Source organism: Vulpes lagopus, chromosome 1 (assembly GCF_018345385.1).
Source record: "Vulpes lagopus strain Blue_001 chromosome 1, ASM1834538v1, whole genome shotgun sequence".
Lineage (NCBI taxonomy): Eukaryota > Metazoa > Chordata > Mammalia > Carnivora > Canidae > Vulpes > Vulpes lagopus.
The window spans coordinates 119476811-119498563 of NC_054824.1; the positions used below are offsets into that span (position 1 = coordinate 119476811).

The 21753-nt window shown below is 35.4% G+C and overlaps 1 protein-coding gene across 6 annotated transcripts in view; it reads left to right on the forward strand.

Moving 5' to 3' along the window:
- Nucleotides 1-21753, forward strand: part of GREB1L (GREB1 like retinoic acid receptor coactivator) — a 264390-nt gene that overhangs the window by 162148 nt on the left and 80489 nt on the right. For all 6 annotated transcript variants that reach the window (XM_041754040.1, XM_041754343.1, XM_041754118.1 and 3 more), the window contains 4 exons: nucleotides 16241-16369; nucleotides 19411-19527; nucleotides 20123-20242; nucleotides 21215-21352. In XM_041754040.1, coding sequence (XP_041609974.1) covers nucleotides 16241-16369; nucleotides 19411-19527; nucleotides 20123-20242; nucleotides 21215-21352 — 504 coding nt within the window. The remainder of the gene's footprint in view (nucleotides 1-16240; nucleotides 16370-19410; nucleotides 19528-20122; nucleotides 20243-21214; nucleotides 21353-21753) is intronic.

Consider the following 21753-nt stretch of genomic DNA (forward strand, 5'->3'; position numbering starts at 1 on the left):
TTGCATATCTTGGCTATTGTAAATAATGCTGCAATAAACATAGAGGTACATACATCTTTTAAAATTAGTGTTTTCATTTTCTTTGGGAAAGTACCCAGTAGTGGAATTACTGGTTTGTATGGTATTTCTAATTTTAATTTTTTGAGGCGCCTTCATACTGTTTTCCACAGTGGTTGCACCAGTTTACATTCCTACCAACAGTGAATGAGGACTCCTTTTTTAGTGCGTCCTCATCAACACTTGATATTTCATGCCTAATTTATTTTAGCCACACGGACAGGTCTAGTTGTGGTGTTGATTTTGCATTTCTTTGGTAATTAGTGATGCTGAGCATCTTCTCATGTGTCTGCTAGCCATCTATGTGTTTTCTCTGGAAAAATGTCTGTTTGGGCCCTCTGCCAATTTCCTCTGTTGTTTTTTTGGTGTTGAGATGTATAAGTTCTTTATATATTTTGGATATCAACACCTTATTGGACATATTATTTGCAAATATCTTCTCATATTTAATAGGTTTTCTTTTGGTTTTGTTGATGGTTTCCTTTGCTGTACCAAAGCTCATTAAACAAATCTTAATATATTTGAGAGAATTCAAATAATACAAAGTATGTTCTTTACCTAAAATTTAATTATATTATAAATTGATAACTGAAAGATCTCTGGAAAATCTCCAAATATTTGGAAACTAAATCACATATTTCTAAACAATCCATGGATCAAAAGAGAAACCTGAAAGGAAATTAACAATATTTTGAATTGAATGGAAATGAAAAAGCAACATAACAAAATTTTTGGGATGCCACTAAAGCAATATTTTGAGGGAAATTTATAGCATTAAACCTATATTAGAAAACAAAAAGGATGTTGGGGCCCCCGAGGTGGCTCAGTCAGTTAAGCACCTGCCTTTGGCTTAGGTTAGGATCCTGGGGTCTTGGGATCTAGCCCCACATTAGGCACTCTGTTCATTGGGGAGTCTGCTTCTTCCTCTCCCTCTGAACCTCTCCACTGCTCATGCTCTTGCTCACTGTCTCTGTCTCTCTCAAATGAGTAAATAAAAATCTTAGAGGAAAGAAGATCTGGAATCGAACTCAGTTTCCATCTTAAGAAACTAGGAAAAAGAAAATTAACTCCAAAGTAATCAGAAAAAGGGAAATAATAAAGACCAAAGTGGCAGTCAGTGAAATAAAAAACAGAAGAACAATAGAAAAAAAATATATAAAACCAGTTCTTTGAAAAAGTCAATAAACCTCTAGCCACACTATTAGGAAAAAACAAGTCCAAATTATTAATATTGGGACTGAGAGAGGTGACATTATCCATTTGAATGATATCAAAAGGATAATAAGCGAATGTTAGGAACATTTCATAACAAAAAAGTTGAGAAATAAATTCCTTGAAGACAAATTACAAAAATTTACATAAGAAATAGATAGATAACTGGGGCATCTGGGTGGCTCAGTTAGTTAAAACCAAGAGTCCAACTCTTGGTTTTGCTCAAGTCATGATCTCTTGTGTTGTAGGATGAAGCTCTGCCCCGGGCTCCATGCTGAGTGGGAAGTCTGCTTGAGATTCTCTCCCTCTGCCCCACTCCCCATTTGTGCTCACTCTCTCTGTTTCTCAAAGAAATACATCTTTAAAAAAAGAGAAATAGATAACCTGAATAGCCCTATATCTTTTAAATACACAAAAATGTGGTTAATATCTTTCCTTAAAAAAACCCTCCAGGCCCAAATGGCTTCTGTGGTAGATTCCACAAATATTTAAACATGAAATAACACCAGTTCTACATAAACTCATCCAAATAATAGAAGAGACTGGACTACTTTCCAAACTCGTTCTAGCCAGCATTACTTTGATAACAAAATCAAAGACATTCTAAGAAAAGTTCAAACCAATGTCTTTCATGAATAAATACAAAAAAAATTTTTTTGAGAGACAGAGTGAGTGTGGGAGGGGCAGAGGAAGAATGAGAGAGAGAATCTTAAGTATGCTCCAAGCCCAGCACAGAGCTTAACATGGGGCTTGATCTTACGACCCTGAGAGTACAACCTGCTGGAACCAAGAGTCTGATGCTTACCCAATTGAGCTATGCAGGCACTCACTCCATAAACAGAAAATTTCTTTTTTTTCATAAACAAAAAATTTCTAAATAAAATTTTAGCATATTGAATCAAACAATATGTTAAGAGGGTAATATATCATGACCAAGTGGATTTATCCCAGGAATGCTTGGTTGGTTTAACATTTGAGTATCAATTAATGTTTACCATGTTAACAAACTAAAAAATAAAGTCATATAATTATCTCAATAGATGCAGGAAAAAAACATTGACAAAATCCAATAATTATTCCTGATAAAACCTCTTAACAAACTAGAAAAAAGGGAATTTCCTCAGCCTGATAATAAACATCCATAAAAAATCCACAGCTAACATACCTAAATGCTTTCTTCTCAAGATCATAACAAGACAGGTATGTCTGCTCTTACTACTTGTATCCAGTTGAGCTGCAGATTCTAGCAGTGCAGTCAGGCAAGAAAAAGAAAGAAAAGGCTTCCAGATTAGAAAGGAAGTCATAAAACTGTCTTTATTTATAGACCACAGGTGATCTATGTAGAAATTTTAGTGAAATAAACAAAAAAAGCTATTAGAACTAATAAGTGAGCTTAGCAACATTTCAGGATACAAATATCAATTGATACAAATATCCATTATATTCTGTATGCCACCAACAAACTATCAGAAAAATGAAACTGGGCCATTTCCTCACACCAAACACAAAAATAGACTCAAAATGGATGAAAGACCTAATATGAGACAGGAATTCATCAAAATCCTAGAGGAGATCACAAACAGCAACCTCTCTGACCTCAGCCACAGCATCTTCTTACTAGATGTGTCTCCAAAAGCAAGGGAAACAAAGGCAAAAATGAACTATGGGGACTTCATCAAGATAAAAAACTTTTGCACAGCAAAGGAAACAGTCTACAAAACCAAAAGATGATCAATATAGAATGAGAGAAGATATTTGCAAATGACATATCAAATAAAGCGGTAGTATCCAGAATCTATAAAGAACTCATCAAACTCAACACCCAAAGAACAAATAATCCAATCAAGAAATGGGCAGAAGACATGAACAGACATTTCTCCAAAGAAGACATACAAAGGGCCAACAGACACATGAAAATTGCTCCACATCACTCAGCATCAGGGAAATACAAATCAAAACCACAACAAGATACCACCTCACACTAGTCAGAATGGTGAAAGTTAACAAGTCAGGAAATGACAAATGTTGGCAAGGATGCAGAAAAAGGGGAACCCTCTTACACTGTTGGTGGAAATGCAAGCTGATGCAGCCACTCTGGAAAACGGTATGGAGGTCCCTCAAAAAGTTGAAAATAGAGGTACCCTATGACCCAGCTGTTGCACTACTGGGCATTTACCCCGAAGATACAAATGTAGTGATCCGAAGGGGCAACATCACTCTAATGTTTATAGCAGCAATGCACACAATAGCCAAACTATGGAAAGAACCCAGATGTCCATCAATAGATAAGTGGATAAAGAAGATATATATATGTAATGGACTACTACTCAGCCATCAAAAAAATTCTTGCCATTTGCAATGACATGGATAGCACTAGAGGATATTATGCTAAGGGAAATAAGTCAATCAGGGAAAGACAATTATCATATGGTCTCACTCGTATTTGGAATTTAAGAAACAAAACAGAGGATCATAGGAGAAGAGAGGAAAAAACAAAACAATACAAAAATCAGAGAGGGAGACAAACTATAAGAGACTCTTAATCATAGGAAACAAACAGGGTTGCTGGAGGGGAAAGAGTGGGGGATGGGGAAACTGGGTGATAGACGTTAAGGAGGGCACCTGATGTAATGAGCACTGGGTATTATTTGACTGGCGAATCATTAACCTCTTCCTCTGAAAATAATAATACATTATATGCTGATTAATTAAATTTAAATAAAATTTTTTAAAAAAGTAAGTTGCCCAGGACCACACAGCTCATAAGTGGCACAGCCACAATTTAAATCCTGACAATGTGACTCCAGAGTGTCACCTCTGTGCTGTGGTGTTTTTACCATCAGCAATTTGGAAGAGAAACAGTGAAGTTTTGTCTGTTTCATTTTAATCTCATAATCAAGCAAATATCACTTAAGAGTATTATTTTTTTCAATCCTCAGTGTTTTATGTTGAAAACTTAGCACATTAGAAGCAAATAAATCTATCTTGTTCTTAAAAAAAAAAAAAAATGGTAGTTCAATTTGGAGAGGATTCAACACAATCCAAATCAAATTCCAGAGGTTTTTTGGTAGAAGTTGACAAGCTAATTCTAAAATTCATATGGAAATGCAAATGACTTAAAATAGCCAAAACAGGGATCCCTGGGTGGCGCAGCGGTTTGGCGCCTGCCTTTGGCCCAGGGCACGATCCTGGAGACCCAGGATCGAATCCCACATCAGGCTCCCGGTGCATGGAGCCTGCTTCTCCCTCTGCCATCAGGCAGGTGCATGGAGCCTGCTTCTCCCTCTGCCTATGTCTCTGCCTCTCTCTCTCTCTCTCTCTCTCTCTCTCTCTGTGACTATCATAAATAAATAAAAATTTTTAAAAAAATAGCCAAAACAACTCTGAAAAAGAACAAAATTGGAAAGCTAACACTTCTTGACTTTGAGAATTATAAAGCTGAAGTAATTAAAACAACATGGTACTGGTGTAAAGACATACAGTTAGATCAGTGGAATAGAATAGAAAGTTTAGAAATAAACTCACACACATATATGTACATTTAACAAAGGCGCAAAGGCAATCAATGCAGTAAAGAAAGGATAACCTCAACAAGTAGTGCTGGAACAATTGGGTATCCATATACATAATCATGAACTTCAATCCGTATCTCACACCACATACAAAACTATTTTAAGTGGATCATAGACTTAACTGTAAAACTACAAAATATGTAACTTCTATAAGAAAACAGGAAAAGGATCTGTGACCTGGGTTAGGCAAAGATTTCTTAGATACAGCACCAAAAACAATCCATAAAAGAACAGATTGATAAATTGGGACTCCATTAAAATTAAGAGATTCTTATTAGAAGACACTAGTAAGAGAATGAAAAGACAAGCCACAGCCTGAGTAGAAATCCTTGCAAAACATATATAAGAATTGTATTTAGAAGAAAGATTTTTAAAAAACTCAAACCAGTTTTTAAAATGGGCAAAAGATACATAGATGGCAACTAAACACATGAAAAGATACTTAACACCATTAGCATTAGCAAAATGCAAATAGAACAATGAGATATCACTACACATTCATTAGAATAACTAAAATTAAAGGACTGACTTTACCAAGCATTGATGTGGAGGAATTGGAATTCTAATACACTGCTGAGAAGATAAAACAGTTAAAACCACTTTGGGAAACAGTTTGGTAGTTCCTTGGAAACTTAAACATATATCTATCATATAGTCTAGCCATTCCGTTTTCTAGATATTTGCCCAAGAGAAAGGAAATATATGACCATATAAAAACTTGTGCACATGGGATGCCTGGGTGGCTCAGTGGTTAAGTACATCTGCCTTCGGCTCTGGGAATAGTCCTGGATTATTGGGGTCAAGTCCCACATGGGGCTGCCTGCATGGAGCCTGCTTCTCCCTTGGCCTGCCTGTGTCTCTGCCTCTCTCTCTCTGTGTGTCTCTAATGAATAAATAAAATCTTTTTAAAAAATGTTCATAGCAGCTTTATTTGTAATTACAAAAACTGGAAACAACCCAAATGTCCTTTAGGTGAATATTTATCCGTTGTTATATGTCCATACAATGTAATACAACTCCATAAACAGTAATGAGCTACTGATATTCATAACAGCAATGAATCTCAAAATAATTATGGTGAGTGAAAGAAGCCAAACAAAAGAAAAAGTAATATCGTGTTAGTCTGTTTATATGTAACTCTAGCAAGTGCAAACTATAGTGACAACAGGTCAGTGATTGGGAATGGGGGAGCAAGGGAGACACAGGAAGGAGGAAGTACAAGGAGGTAGAAGATTTAGGGATGATAAATATGTTCACTATTTGACCATGGTGATGGTTTCACAGGCATATATATGTAAAAACTTATCAAATTGTTTACTTAAAGCATGTGCACTTATTGTTAATTATACTTAAAGCTGTTTAAAAAATCAACAGCGTAAGAACAGATTAGGAAGTATCTTGTTTAATATTAATTTTAGGGGGAATTTTGTTTCAATTGAGTCCAAAGTAAAACACCGCTGACCTAAATAACTATTGCAGCCTCATAGAGCATTAATAAGCATATGGTGTCTTACTGGAAAAACATTACTCTAGTTGCAATCTGAATGTGAAAACAGGTCCAGTGTACTTTATTTGGGAAAGAAGCAAATTATGTGGTCCACATTTTATACAGGTGTCAAGGGCAGAAAGAGTGATGGTTAAGATTTAAGTTCTCAATCTTGTTAAGGGGGTAACCCTTAACAAGACTTAGCCAAGTAGGGGCACCTGGCTAGCTCAGTGGTAGAACATGTGGCTCTTGATTTCAGAGTCATGAGTTCAAGCCCCTTATTGAGTGTGTGGCATCTACTTAAAAAAGGTTTTTATTAGCAAAACGAATATTTACTGATTATCTACTGTGTTCTAGGCACTGCGCTAAACATATTAACTGCTATGGTGAGATAAGTACCATTTTTCAGATCATGAAACAGAATATTAGAAAGGAATAGTACTTGATGAAAAGAGCTAGTAAATGGCAAAATCAGAATTTGAACTCTTTATCCTTACTACCTAAATGACTTCCCTTTTTTTTTTTAGAAAAAAATTTCCCCCAGGGATTTTGGGCTAACAAAGAGTTATTGAACTATTGCACAAAGAGGATAAGGAGATTGTTTTGGCTTTTTTTCCCCATTTTATTTCTTTAGCCCTGATATGACAGACATTGTGCCAGGAGCTGGGAATGCCCTCAAGGAGTTCATGACCTAGTGGAGAAACAAGAAGTTACAAACCACAACATAGAGAGCAGAGCTGTGACTCGCTCAAGGAACTTCCCAAGTCTGTGATACCTCCAGTGTTTACAAGTTCCTCCTTTAAATGGATGTGAAATCACTAGTAGAGAGAATCAGGCAATCAGCTGCTTACTGGTTATCTAAACACCAGGTACTACCCAACAGCCCAGGGTTGGAATCCATGTCTGAGTATAAGCAGGATGACAGGCTGTGACATTTTTGGACATTTGGGACTACTTCCAAATGATCAAAACCACTAGTGTTAAATGCTAAATATGCCAGTGTCCACCATCCATAATAAATTCAAGAATAGAAGCATGTGCAAAATGGTAAATATTAGGGAATAACATAATAGGATTTACATTTTAGAAAGCTCACTCTGACCTTATCAAATGCTCATCTATGCTTTTTGATTATTCTATAATTGGTATGTTCCAAAATCTGTCAATGATATGTGATAACATATGTGAAATAAATTTTCAAAAATGCAAAATGGAACTGTGGAATCTTATCAGATTCTTTTGAGGTACATAAACGGGTGCAGAGCACCAATGCTTTAGTAGACAGAGGAAAACCTGTACAAGGACAGTGCTTACCTTGTTGACCACTTAACCCATAGATCCTAGCAAATTGACACATGGTAAGTGTTCAGTAAATAATTGTTGAATAAATAAATAAATGCAGCAAGAGGATTCACTATGATAGGTACTGAAAAGTGTCTCCTGGATTTGGGGATTAGATCATTGATAACTTGGCAAAAACAGTTTCTTGAAATGGAATTACCCTTTAACATCATGTAATCTAATAGTGAAGTAAATGCTCACCTTGTACAGTAAAGTAGTTCTGATGCCAGTTGTTGGTCCACATATAACTATTTTCTATCTTTATTTTAAAGATTTACTTATTACACTGTTTTTGAAACATTTACATTTAAGAAATATACATGTATAGATAGATAGAATGCTGTATTCACACATACACAGTGAAATTTCTCGTCCATGCCCCCTCATTTCTACATGTCCCCACCAAACAGGTAATCCCTGTCACTAGTTTCTCATGTATCTTTCTAGATTTTTTTATATCTATTCAAGCAAGTACAAGCATAGATTCTTATTTTTAAACATTTTTTTACTCCAAAGACAGTATTTTGTAAAACTGTTCTGCACTTCACTTTTTCATATAGCTATCTCTTAGAAATCTTTCCAAATCAATAGTTTCCTCATTATTTTTTACTGTTGTGTACTGTTATACTATGTGGATGTGCCATAATTTATTTACCCTATCCACTAATGATGGGCATTTATGTTGTTTTCAAACAATGCAATGACCCTAGGTCAAACATGTACGCATCTGTAATTCCTATAAATGCTGTAAATTACTCTCCATAGAGATTCTACTAGTACATGTGTGTCAGTTTGTATTCCCACAGAAGCTCACTAACAAAGTTTATTTTTGAACTTTTGGATTTTGTCAATCTGATGGTGAAAAATAGTATATGTGGTTTTAATTTGCATTTTCCTTATTGTTGACATTCAGTGGTCTTTGCATTTGTTTAAAGACTATTTGCATCTTCTTTCTATGAACTTTAAGTTCCTTTACCTTGACTTGTTTATCATAGTGTGGGTTCTGCTGAAATCAGAGCCCAAAGAACAGATGTGAGTGTGAGTAGTTTATTTGCATAGTGATCCCTGCAAGCAGGAGGAAGCCAAAAAAAAGTGTGTTTTCTGTGTAGTTGCTGTAAGCCAAGAAGGCTTGAATCTACTAGATTCTGTAAGAAGCATGCAGAATGCCTCCCAGAACTATCCTTCCAAAGAATGGAAAGCTAGGACATTTATTCTTAGTTCTCCATTAGTTCAGGGCTGCCCAAAATTGTTAAACTTCCTCACATTTCTAGACCACACACAAGGCTAAGAGCTTGATGGCCTTTCATGAAGAAGGCCCTGAGATAAAAAGCTCAAGGAAGCTAGATATGAGCTTAGGTAAGATGCTGCCCCCAAGAATCTGAATTCACACAGAACTGTCCACCATACCTCCTGCTGAAATCAAAGATGGGCCAAAGGGATCTGGTATGAGGCAACATAGGATCTCCAATAGTAAGCCTTTTTCTTATTGACTTATGTTGACAGGAATATAGTGTAATAGTGATTTATAAATATTATCCTTGGTGTATAATTTTGTTTATAGTGTTTTTAAAATAATAGCTTTATTGAGGTATAATTCATATGTCTTACAATTTACCCATTAAAAAATGTACAATTATGGGCATATAGGTGGGTCAGTCAGTTAAGCGTTTGCCTTTGGCTCAGATCATGATCCCAATAGGGATAGAGCCTCATATTGGGCTCCCTGCTCAGTGAGGAGTTTGCTTCTCCCTCTCCCTCTACTGTTCCCCTGCTTGTGTTGCGCGCTCTCTCTCTCTGTCAAATAAATAAATACAATCTTTCTTTAAATGTACAATTAATATTTTTTAGTATATTCACAGAGTTGTGCAACCATCACCACATAAACTTCAGAACATTTTCATTACTCCATCCAAGAGAAACCATCTATCCATTATTGGTCACTCTCTATTTCAGCCCTCCACTTCCAGTCCCTGGGAACTACAATCTACTTTCTATTTCTATGAACTTGTCCATTCTGGGCATTTCATATGAATGGAATCATACAACATATGGCCTTTTGTGACTGGGTTCTTTTATTTGGCTTATTGTTTTCAAGTTTCATCCATATTGTAGTATGTAGCAGTACTTGCTTCATTCCTTTTTACTGCTGAACAAAATACCATTTTATGGATATGCCACATTTTATTTATCCATTTATTATTTATAGACATTTGGATTGTTTCCACTTTGAAGCTATTAGGAATAATGCTGCTATGAACATGTGTGTATATAGATTTTTGTGTGGAAATATGTTTTCACTTGTTTCTCATTTCATACCTATGAGTGGAATTCCTGGGTCATACAATAACTGTATATACTCATTTGAGGAACTTTTTTCCAAAGAGTCTGTACCATTTTACATTCCTACCAGCAATGTGTGAGGGTTCAGTTTCATATCCTCACCAGCACTCTTCATTGTCTGTTTTTTATCTTAGACATTCTAATGGCATAAAGTACTATCTTACTGTGGTTTTGATTTGTATTTCTCCAATGGCTAATGATGAGCATTTTTTCATGTGCTTATTGGTCATTTGTACATTTTCTTTGAAGAAATGTCAGTACAAATCATTTGCCCATTTTTCAGTTGGGTTATTTACCTATCTTGAGTTGTAAAGTTTCTTATATTGGATACAATTCCTTTATCAAACATATGAGTTGCAAATATTTTTCCCACTCTATAGGTCGCCTTTTTACTCTGTTGATGGTGTCCTTTGAAGCACATTTTTTTTCATGAAGTTCATTTATTTTTTCTTTTGTTGCTTGTGCTTTTGGAAACCACTGCCTAATGCAAGGCTATGAATATTTACTCTGTGTTTTCTTCTAAGAGTGGTATAGTTTTAGCTTTTACATTAAGATCTATAATCCGTCATTGCTTAATTTTTGTATATGGTGTGAGGAAGAAATCCAAGTTTATTTTTTTGAATGTGGATATCCAGTTGTCCCATAATCATTTGTTGAAAAGACTGCTTTTTTACCCATTGAATTTTCTTGGCACTCTTGTCAAAATTTAATTGCCCATAAAATGCAACAGTTTATTTCTGGACTCGGTGCTATATAAGAATACCAGTCAGATTAACACCTCACCCTTATGACTTAATTTAACCTTAAATACCTCTTTAAAAGCCCTGTCTCCAAATACTGTCACTTTCTAAAGTACTAAGCATTAGGACTTCAAAATATGAGTTTGGCGGGATGGGGGCAGACATAATTCAGTCCTAATAATGACATACAGTTGTTCACAGTATTCCTTCATAACTTTTTTTTTACAAGTACTGTTGCCAGGGATCCCCAGGTGGCTCAGCGGTTTAGCGCCGCCTTCAGGCCGGGCCGTGGTCCTGGAATCCCGGGATCGAGTACCACGTGGGGCTCTGTGAATGGAGTCGGCTTCTCCCTCGGCCTGTGTCTCTGCCTCTCTCTTTCTCTGTGTCTCTCATGAATAAATAAATAAAATCTTTAAAAAAAAATGAAGTAATGTTGCCATAATTCCCTCTTGTTCATTTTTCATTTTAGTAATTTGCGTCTTTTCTCTTTTTTGTTCTTGGGCAGTTTAGCAAAAAGTTTGTAAATTTCATTATCTACTCAAAGAACAAACTTGGTGTTGTTGATTTTTGCTATTGTTTCTCTATTCCCTATTCATTCATTTTGGCTGTAGTCTTTATTTTTCTTCTGCTTACTTTGGGTTTAATTTGCTCTTCTTTTTCTAGTTTTTAAGGTGATTATTTATTTGATTTTTTTTCTGTTTTAATATAGGCACTTATAGCCATAAATTTCCTTCTGAGCACTTAACAGGATCTCATAAATTTCCATACATTGTGTTTTCATTTTCATTGATCTTAAAGTGATATCTAATTTCCCTTGTGATTTCTTCTTTGACCTATTGGTTATTTAGGAGTATGTTGTTTGATTTCCACAGTTTGTGAATTTTTCAAATTTCCTTCTGTTATTGATAGCTCACTTGAGGCCGTTGAGTTCAGAGAAAGTAATATGTAAGACTTCATTTCTTTTGAATTTACTGAGGCTTGTTTTTTCATCTATCAAATTATCTATCCTAGAGAATGTTCCTTGGGCGCTTGAGAAGAATGTGTATTCTGCTTTTGTTGGGAGAATGTTTTATTGATGTCAGTTAAGTCTAGTTGATTTATAAAAGAGTCTTCTGTTTCCTTGTTGATCATCTCCCTAGTTTCTCTATTTATTATTGAAAGTGGAATATTATAGTCTCCACCTATTACTTTTTTTAATTTTTTTATTTTATTTTATTTATGATAGTCACAGAGAGAGAAAGAGAGAGGCAGAGACATAGGCAGAGGGAGAAGCAGGCTCCATGCACCGGGAGCCCGCCGTGGGATTCGATCCCGGGTCTCCAGGATCACGCCCTGAGCCAAAGGCAGGCACCAAACCACTGCGCCACCCAGGGTTCCCCACCTATTACTTTTGAATTGCCTATTTCTCCCTTCAGTTCTGCCAACCTTTACATCATGAATCTGGGGCTCTATTGTAGGTGCATATATGTTTTTAATTGTTGTGTCTTCCTGGTGGGTTGACCCTTTTATCAATATAAAATATCCTTCTTTTTCTCTAATAATAATTTTTATTTAATTTTTAAAATTTAAATTCACTTTGCCTCTAATAATAATTTTTGTCTTTTTTTAAAAAAAGATTCTATTAATTTATTCATGAGAGACATACAGAGAGAGAGAGGCAGACACATAGGCAGAGGGAGAAGCAAGCTCCCTGGCGGGGGCCTGATATGAAACTCGATCCCAGGACTCAGGAATCATGCCCTGAGCTGAAGGCAAACTCAACTGCGGAGCGACCCAGGCATCCCAATAATTTTTGTCTTAAAGTCTATGTTTTCTGATATGGCCACTCCAATTCTCTTCTAGCTATTGTTTGCACGGTTATAGTGTGTTTTGTCATACAGATTTCTTAAATTTTTGTGGAGCTGAATATCTAAACTTTTCTAATGGCTTCTGTGTTTTTAACAATAGTTTGACCTTTTCCTTTTGAAGATGATAAGTAACTTCTGTGTTGTTTCCTATTATTTCTGTATCTTCCGTTTTTTAAGTGTATATCTTCAGTCCATTTTGGTGTTTAGGGTAAGATGTAGGTCCATCTTAATTTTTTTCTTATATATCAAATTGCCTCAATACAATTTATTGAATGGCTCATCTTCATTGCTGCTTTGAGGTACTACCTTTATTTTATACAAAATTCTCTTATGTATTTGCATCTATTTCTTACTGACTTTTTTATTCTATTCTTTTGTTTACTAATGCACCAAAACCACAGTATTTACTTCAAACTGAGGTTTTATAGTAAGTCTTATTATATCATCATACTAGGCTCCCCTCATTTCTCTTATTTTTCAGAATGTTTCCAGCTATCCTTGCATGTTTATTTTTTATATCAACATCACATAAATTTGCCTACTTTAAACATTCTAATAGTTTTAATAGTAATTCTAATAATATCTAAACTTACTGGTATTTTCTTAGGATCATATTAAGTTCATAAATTAACTTAGATTGATTTTATCTTTTTAACGTTGAATGTTCCAACTCAGAAACAAGGTATGTCTTGATATTTGTTCAGATCTGTTTTCATGATCTTTAGAAATATTTTTTTAATTTTTAGAAATCTTTCATATTAAAGGTTAAAATACATATAAAAATAGACTAGCAGTCAATAAAACTGAAAGGCAACTATGGAATGGGAGAAGATATTGTCAAATGACATATCTTATAAAGGGTTAGTATCCAAAATATAAAGAATTTATAAAACTCAATATCAAAAAAATGAATAATCCATTTAAAAAATGGACAGAAGACATAAATAGACATCTTTCCAAAGAAGACATACAGATGACCAACAGACACATGAAAAGATGTTCAACAGCACTGATCATCAGGGAAATGCAAAGCAAAACTACAATGAGATATATCACTTCCCACCTATCAGAATGGCTAAAATCAACAACACAAGAAACCACAGATACTGGCAAGGATGTGAAGGAAGGGGAACCTTCATTCACTGTTGATGGGAATCCAAACGGGGGTAGCCATTGTGGAAAACAATATGGAGATTCCTCAAAACGTTAAAAGTTGAATTACCCTATGATCTAGCAATTGCACCACTAGGTATTTACTCAAAGAATACAAAAATACTAATAAAAAGGGACACTTGTACCTTGATGTTTATTGCAGCATTATTTGCAATAGCTCAATTATGGAAACAGCCCAAATGTCCATCAAGTGATGAATGGATAAAGAAGATGTGGCATATATATACAAATGTATATATACACAATATACATACATACACACACAATGGAATATTACTCAGCCATAAAAAGAATGAAATCTTGCTATTTGCAACAAAATGAAAGGAGCTAGAGTTATGATGCTAAGCAAAAAAAGTCAGAGAAAGACAAATACCATATGATTTTATCCATATGTGGAATTTAAGAAACAAAACAAGCAAGGGAAAAAAAGAAAGAGGCTAATCAAGAAACAGACTCTTAACTATGAAGACAAACTGATGGTTACCAGAAGGGAGGTGGATGGGGGGATGGGTTAAATAGGTGATAAGGATTAATGAGTGCACATGTTGTGATTTGCACTGGATGATGCATGGATTTGTTGAATCACTATATTGTACATCTGAAACTAATACTACACTGTATGTTAACTAACTGGAATTTAAATAAAACTTTTTTTAAAAGACTAATATAATGAACCAATACCAGGACCTATCACCCAGCTTCAAATTTATGAGCATATGGCCAATATTATTTAATCTTACTTTATCTCTCCTTTTTTCCCTGAATATGCTAAAAAAATCCAAGACATCATATTAAGAAGTATTGTAAAGTTTTCTGCATCTAATTGTGTATATTTCTTATTAAGCTTACTCCTAGGCATTTTATCTATTGATTAATGTTCATTATTATAAAGATTAATTTCTGTACATTAGCTTTGTTCTTTTTCATTATTTAATAAATACTGATCTCTGCTAATTTGAATTCAGTGATTTGAAAAAATAAGATGAATTGCTATCCTTCATAATTTATTAACTACATTTTACTTATATGTTTACCTGGATTATTAGAAATATGCTAAAATTATAAACTACTGTAGTAAGTTACTAGTCTTGTTCCAAGCAATATGATTGTAGCCTGAAACATAATGACCAACCTATATAATAGCACAGCAAACTCATCTGGGATTTCTACCCTATAAGATTCTCTATTAAGACATGAAAAACAGTCTTCAGTTCCCTGCAACATTGTAATGTTGAATGTGCACTTGCTGACCTCTATTCTTCCTATAGACCTTAAAATCACTCCCTGGTGGTAAGTCCCGCCCTCAAAGAGGCACATTAGCTCTTCTGAGCCAGTAGAAGACCATTTCAATTTTTTGACTTCTTATGAAGACTGATTAGACATATCAGGAATCACACTGTGGTTTATATACTTATTTTTTAAAGGTTTTATTTACTTACTTGAGAGAAAGAGAGGATGAGAGAGAGAGCATGAGTAGAGGGGTGGTGGAGCAGAGAGAGAGGGAGAAGCATGCCCCTCACTGACCAGGGAGCCTGGACACAGGGTTCGATCCCAAGACCCTGGGATCATGACCTGAGCAGAAGGCATATGCTTAACTGACAGAGCCACCCAGGCGCCCCTGAATACTTATTTTTTGGATAATTCCTAATGTAGTACCATCAATATCCTACTCTTTAGAGCATTTTTTCTTTTCAAACTCTCAGAAAGTTTTAATGATCCCTTTCGACACTTGCTGGTATTAATTGATTAAGCCATTCTGGCAGAGTAGAGTCAAGGATTGGGAGGATTTATACTCATTTATAGTCATTTTGGAATAATCCATTTGGCTTTTGTGTTAATGTTCCCCATAGCCTGTCTGAAATGGCATGTAGTTTTTCTGAGCTGAATTATTTTCTGAATCCAAATAGGAACCTTCTTTTGGATATGCCTGGTTTACATAGGTAAATTAATTTGAGTTAATTCCAAAACTTAAAGCAAACTTTCCCTCAGAGGAAAGTGCTTTCTCCTACATTGCAATGACTTAGTTTGCAGGGCACCTTTTAAGTGACAACATCATCTGAAAGGAGATAAATATATTTCATTAAAATACAGCTTTAAGGGGAGCGTGGAGATAGTGTTAATATGGCATATAGTAATATCCTTGATCCCACATCATATGACTTTGATCAAGTTAAATGACTACTACTTCTTAAGGTAGTACTACCTACCCCATTCAGTTTTTATAGGCATTAATGAATTGATATATTAAAGTGCTTAGACTAGTACCCAGTACATAGGAACTTCTAGTGATTTTTTGCTGAATAGATAAAAAGAAAGTAAAACCTGAATACAGAGAAACAGACTTTCTTAAAATAGGTCAAGAATAAAACTGAAATTTTACAATCTGCTTTCTCTCACTTCATTCTTATTGAATTAACTTCCTTCCTGCATATAAAATAGTTTCTAATTTGAACAACCTATTTCATTTTCCAGATTCACCGATTCTCAGTTCAGCTAATTCTGCAATCAATTTAAGTGGAGCTCAGGACCTGACCCGGAATAAGAATGTTGTGAAACCACTGGCTTTATCTTTGCAGGTTGTAGGGAAGACTTTTGCTGCAGGTGATGTTTTCCTCACTTATATTTCTTTGGTAAATACATAGTTTATAAAAAATTTGTGTGAAATCATGTTACCAATTGGGTAGAAGAAAACAGCTCTTTCCCATCAGTTGAAGACAGTCTATAATATTGTATTATTATTATTATACAAAGTTTTGTATTCCTTATGCTCTAACCAGAAGAGTCAAGGAATGATATCTGGCACATGGGGAGACAGAGGTTGGTTCTGTTCAGCAAACATTTATTGATTTATTGGGCACCTGCTATTTTGAGGAACAGAGGATACAAATACAAATAAAGCTCAATCCGTGACTTATAATGTACTTATAACCTAGCAGAGGAGATAGACCTATAGGAAAATATTTTCAGTACACTGCAGTAAATACAACAATTCGTTGGGGGAGCACAAAGGAGGGAGAGAGTTTTTAGCACAGCATTTTAGAGAATAATGAAGAATGAGTTCTTGGAGGAGCCTGGTTTTAAACTATGAGGAGATACTCGCTGCGTGGAGGAGTGGGGTAAGATATTTCAAATTCAGGGGAAAGCCAGGATCAAAGCTTGAAGGGAAAGGAAAGGAAAGAAGCAGTATGACATGTGCAGGAACTTCCAGTGGTTTGGACTTGTTAGAACCATAAAATGTAAAACTCAGGGAGTGGCAGGAGGGGAGTAAGTAGTGGGCAGGGGAAAGGTCACAGGAGGCCAGGTAAGAAGCATAATTTTATACTATAACTTACAGAACAAAGGAGTAACATGATCTGATTTGAACTTGAGCTAAAACACTTTTGAACTTGAGCAGAAAAGAAAAAAAGAAGGTAGAAAATTAGTTGGAAGTCATTTCAATAGTCTAGGTGAGAAATGATGAGGCCCTTGACCTGAGTTGGAGAGGAGAAAACAGATTGGAGAACTACTCAGGAAGTAAAATCAAAAGAATTTGGCTGATTAACGTAAGCATGAAGCAGAAAAAGGGGTCTTAGTGTGTACCCATCTGTCTGCTAATGGTGACACAATTATTTAAGACAGGAAATACATAAGGAGCAGTTTCTTCAGGAAGAGATTGTGAGATCAACTGTGGACATGTTGACTTTGAGATACTCATGAAATGTCCAAGTGGAGCTGCTCAACAGTCATCTAATTTATTGTACATGAGATTAAAATCACAAGGGTAAATAGGATCTGCTAAAGAGAAAGGTAGGGTAGGGCAAGCTGTTAACTAAGGATAACATTTTAGGAAATTCCAGAGTTTAAGGAAAAGAAGTGGTCAGAGAGGTAGAAGAAGAATGAGAAGAAAGAGCCTATCATTCTTGGAAATTTAATGACAGTTAGGTATCATAATTTATCCTGACCACCTTTATTCTTATTCTGTTCCAACAGTTTTTTTTAAGATTTTATTTATTTATTCACGAGAGACACACACAGAGAGAGGCAGAGACACAAGCAGAAGGAGAAGCAGGCTCCATGCAGGGAGCCCGATGTGGGACTTGATCCAGGATCACGCCCCAGACTGAAGGTGGCGCTAAACCGCCGAGCCCCCGGGGCTGCACTGTTCCAACAGTTTTTGCAGGATCTTCCTTCTGGTTAGATTATAGACTTGAACAAACTGAACCCAAGGTTTTACGGTATTAACAAAGTTAATAAAATTATAGATGCTGGCAATAACCAGCATGGTTGCTAAAACCACCAGACGAAGGGCTGATGGACGGTTTTATAATTTGAGACTTAGGTTAACAACTCTTGAACCCACTGATCAATGTTAAAATGTTAAGAAGAAAGAAAGCTAGTTATCATGTGCCTGCTGACGGAAGAATATGGCAATATTTATGAGATGCTCTTGCCCAAAAACTAAAACGTAAATCTAAACAAGCCTCTACTGTATGTTGGTAAATTGAACACCAATAAAAAATAATTTTATTATAAAAAAATAAAATAAAAATAAATAAACAAGCCTCTATATCTAGCAATTAATATATAGGAAAAGAGGGGATGTGAAGTGACACCATGGATAGCCAATTAGCAAAATTCAGACAATGTAAAATTCTGCCAGATTTTCAGCAAATTAATTGGAAAAAAAAAAAAGAAGGGGAACCCTATAGATTAAGGGAGGCTCTTGGAAGGGGGGAAAAGGGATGCAACTGACACTATACAGAGTCTGGAAAACTTGCTCAGCAAAAATGACATCATCCTAAATCTATCTGCAGTGTATGACCTTATCCTGATTCAAACAAATTATTTTTAAAATTTGTGAGACAGTCCATGAAATGTGAACACTATTATATAGTGCAAAATGTGAATATTATTATATTAATAAATTAAGTTTTTTAAAAGGGGGTTTAAGGGATATAAAAACTAAATTCAATGTGTAGATTCTTTTGGAACCCCAATTTGAGGAAGTCCACTGTAAAAAAAAAACACTTCTGAGATAACTAGGGTAAATTTGAACTCTAATGGGATATTTTGGCATTAATAAATTATTAATCATTGTTGATTTTAAATATAATGATATTACAGTTATGTTTTTAGGAGTTCTTTTCTTTTATAGAAACTCATACAGAAATATTTATGGATTAAACAATATAAATAAGTTTGCTTCAAAATAATCTAGAGCAGGTATGTGGGTATGTTGGGTGAGGGGGAAGAGAGGAGTATCTTAATCTATATTTATCTAAAGCAAGATTGGCCATGTGTTGATAAGTGTTGACTCTGGGTGGTAGGTATGTACTTTATTATACTATTATCTCTACTTTTGTAAGTTTGAAAATTTCCAAGATACCAAGTTTTAAAAAAAAAAAGTTTTCTCTTTCTTTCACCCACCATCTCTGAAGACATCACTGAAAATGATTCTAAAAGATCTCTTGGAATCCTAGAAAATTATTTTTAGGTGACATTTACTAACTCTGATGGTTATAGTCAGTTTTACACAAGTGAGCTGTCTTATCAGTGAGATGTCTTTGAATCCTAGAGTGTGAGGTTAATTGTGTCATTGCAGTGTCACAGAACACAGTGTGTTGCTCAGTTTCTGTTCTGAGTATTCCTCTTGTGTGCTACAGATGCTGCTAATGGAAACAGTAGCCATGGAGGGAAGAGCAGTGCATCCAGCTCCACTCCAGCCCGCCCAGGGAATTACTCTTTGTCACCAAGACCTAGCTATGCATCAGGAGACCAAGGTACAATTACCCATCTTAGAGTTTTGAAATAATGCACCTTAATTATGGAAGAAGTACTATGGAGTCTGGAATGATAAATTATCTGACAGTACACTCCCAGTTTTTCCTTAGCTTCTCATTGAAGGCTTTGAAGGTTTATGATTGGTGTGAACAAAGATGATTAAATATCTTGGTGATTTACAAGGATGAACCTACCTAGAAAATAATGTTGAAACAAATGAATAAGGAAATGTCTTGAAAAACCATGAGCTTTGCTGACTAAAGTACAGAGATCAAGGTTCTTCTCTGTTACATGACCCTGGGCAAATCTGAGCCTTCCTTTCACCATCTATAAAATGGTATAACAGTATACTTATCCTACAATGTCCAGTGCTGTTGATGGAATTGAATGAAATAATCTGACTAAAACTGTAAATTGTAAAACAGCATACAAATGTTAGGTGGTATTGTTAGAGTGACTTTTTCTAATTTTATCTTTACCTCTACAGGAGTGGCTTAGACTTTCTGAGTATAATCAAATTAAAGACTCTGTTACTTTGAATTCTCTTCTTTCTTCCACTGCTAAGGACAAGGTTCATCTTTCTTTTTGCCTTAGCTACCATGTTCATTTCTGGGCCACCAAAGAAACGACACCGGGGATGGTATCCTGGGTCACCTGTCCCACAACCTGGTTTAGTTGTACCTGTTCCTACAGTTCGCCCTCTTTCAAGAACTGGTAAGATTTCAACAGAAGATGGGTTTTAAGTCTTTTTGAATTAGCAGAGATATCTTCTACTCCTATTCTTTCCCTGAACCTTTGAAGATAAATTTTCTTAACCAATCATTGTGTCCAGTCTTATGTAAGGAAATTAATAGTAGCTGATATTTTGTCTCCATCACATCTGCCTTCCCTAAAAGTACTTGCGCCATCACAACAGATCTTAATTTACTATCTGGCTTTGTTTTGGTCTACAGTATCCATGCATAATGCCACTAACCCACCATCATAGGGCAAAAATGGGCTTGCTTTGCTATTTGTGGTGTTAGATATGTTCTCCTGTTCTCTGGTTCCTTTTGTGACATACACAAAATTTTATTTTGTCTGGTCTGGACGGTTTTGTCTGTGACTAGAAACCTGAAAAACTAACTGATTCTCCTTTATAATAGCTAGCCATGGCCATTGGGGGCCTACTGGTAAATGTTTAAACACTGGTCTACCTTGCTGTACTAAGCACAGACAAATGTAAATATACCAATTCTAAGGCATAAATGGGATTCTTTAAAAACTTAAATTTTTGTTTGCTCTAGATTATACTGATTAATGTTGAATATATTCTTCACTCTTTTCTATATTTTTCAAATTTTCTTTAATGAGCAAATAAACCATGATAATTGCAGTGGGGGTGGAGGGAATTAAATAACAGAATCCAAAAGATTGCATGTAGAAAAACAACTAGAAGAAAAAACTAGGAAAATGCTAAACAGTAGTTATCTCCAGATGATGTGATTATGATTGGGTTTTTTTTTCCCCTTTGTTTTTCTCACTTCTAATTTTATATAATAAACATGAATTAGTTTAATTACATAACAATGAATGAACCATTAGACTTCTAAAACTATATGAAAAGTTTTAAGACTATGTTGATATCAGTTGTATTTCATTTCACTTTCATGTCTAATCCTTCTTGTCAAACAACTTTTTTTCCAGAGTCCCTTTTATCTGCCCCTGTTCCACAGACTCCACTAACTGGAATTTTACAACCTCGACCCATTCCTGCAGGGGAAACTGTAATTGTTCCTGAAAACCTGCTGAGTAACTCAGGAGTTAGACCAGTAATTCTGATAGGTAAGGGAAAGGAATTCCAAGTTGCCTGTTTCTCCAGTTCAGTGTTTGTGTATTTACCAATGCATGCATGTATTCATTCAGCCATATATTGATTCTTTCAGCTTTTAATGGTCAGCTCCTCATGCTGTTAAGCATGTGACTAGAAGTTGGGAATAAGGGAAAGTCCTTTTGCCCACAGGGAGCACTGTTTAGTGGGGAGTCCATCATGTAAATAAGTACAATATTGTGAAACTTGGCTAGTAGAGGTTTATAGCCAAGAATTACAATAACTCAAAGGACAGAAAGCTTAACTCTGCCTGGAGGGAGTTTGAGAAGACTTGTCAGAGGTGATGTTCCAACTGGAAGGTTGGTGAAAGTAGACAAGGTTGGGGAAAAGGATGTTCCAGTCAAAGGGAGCCAAA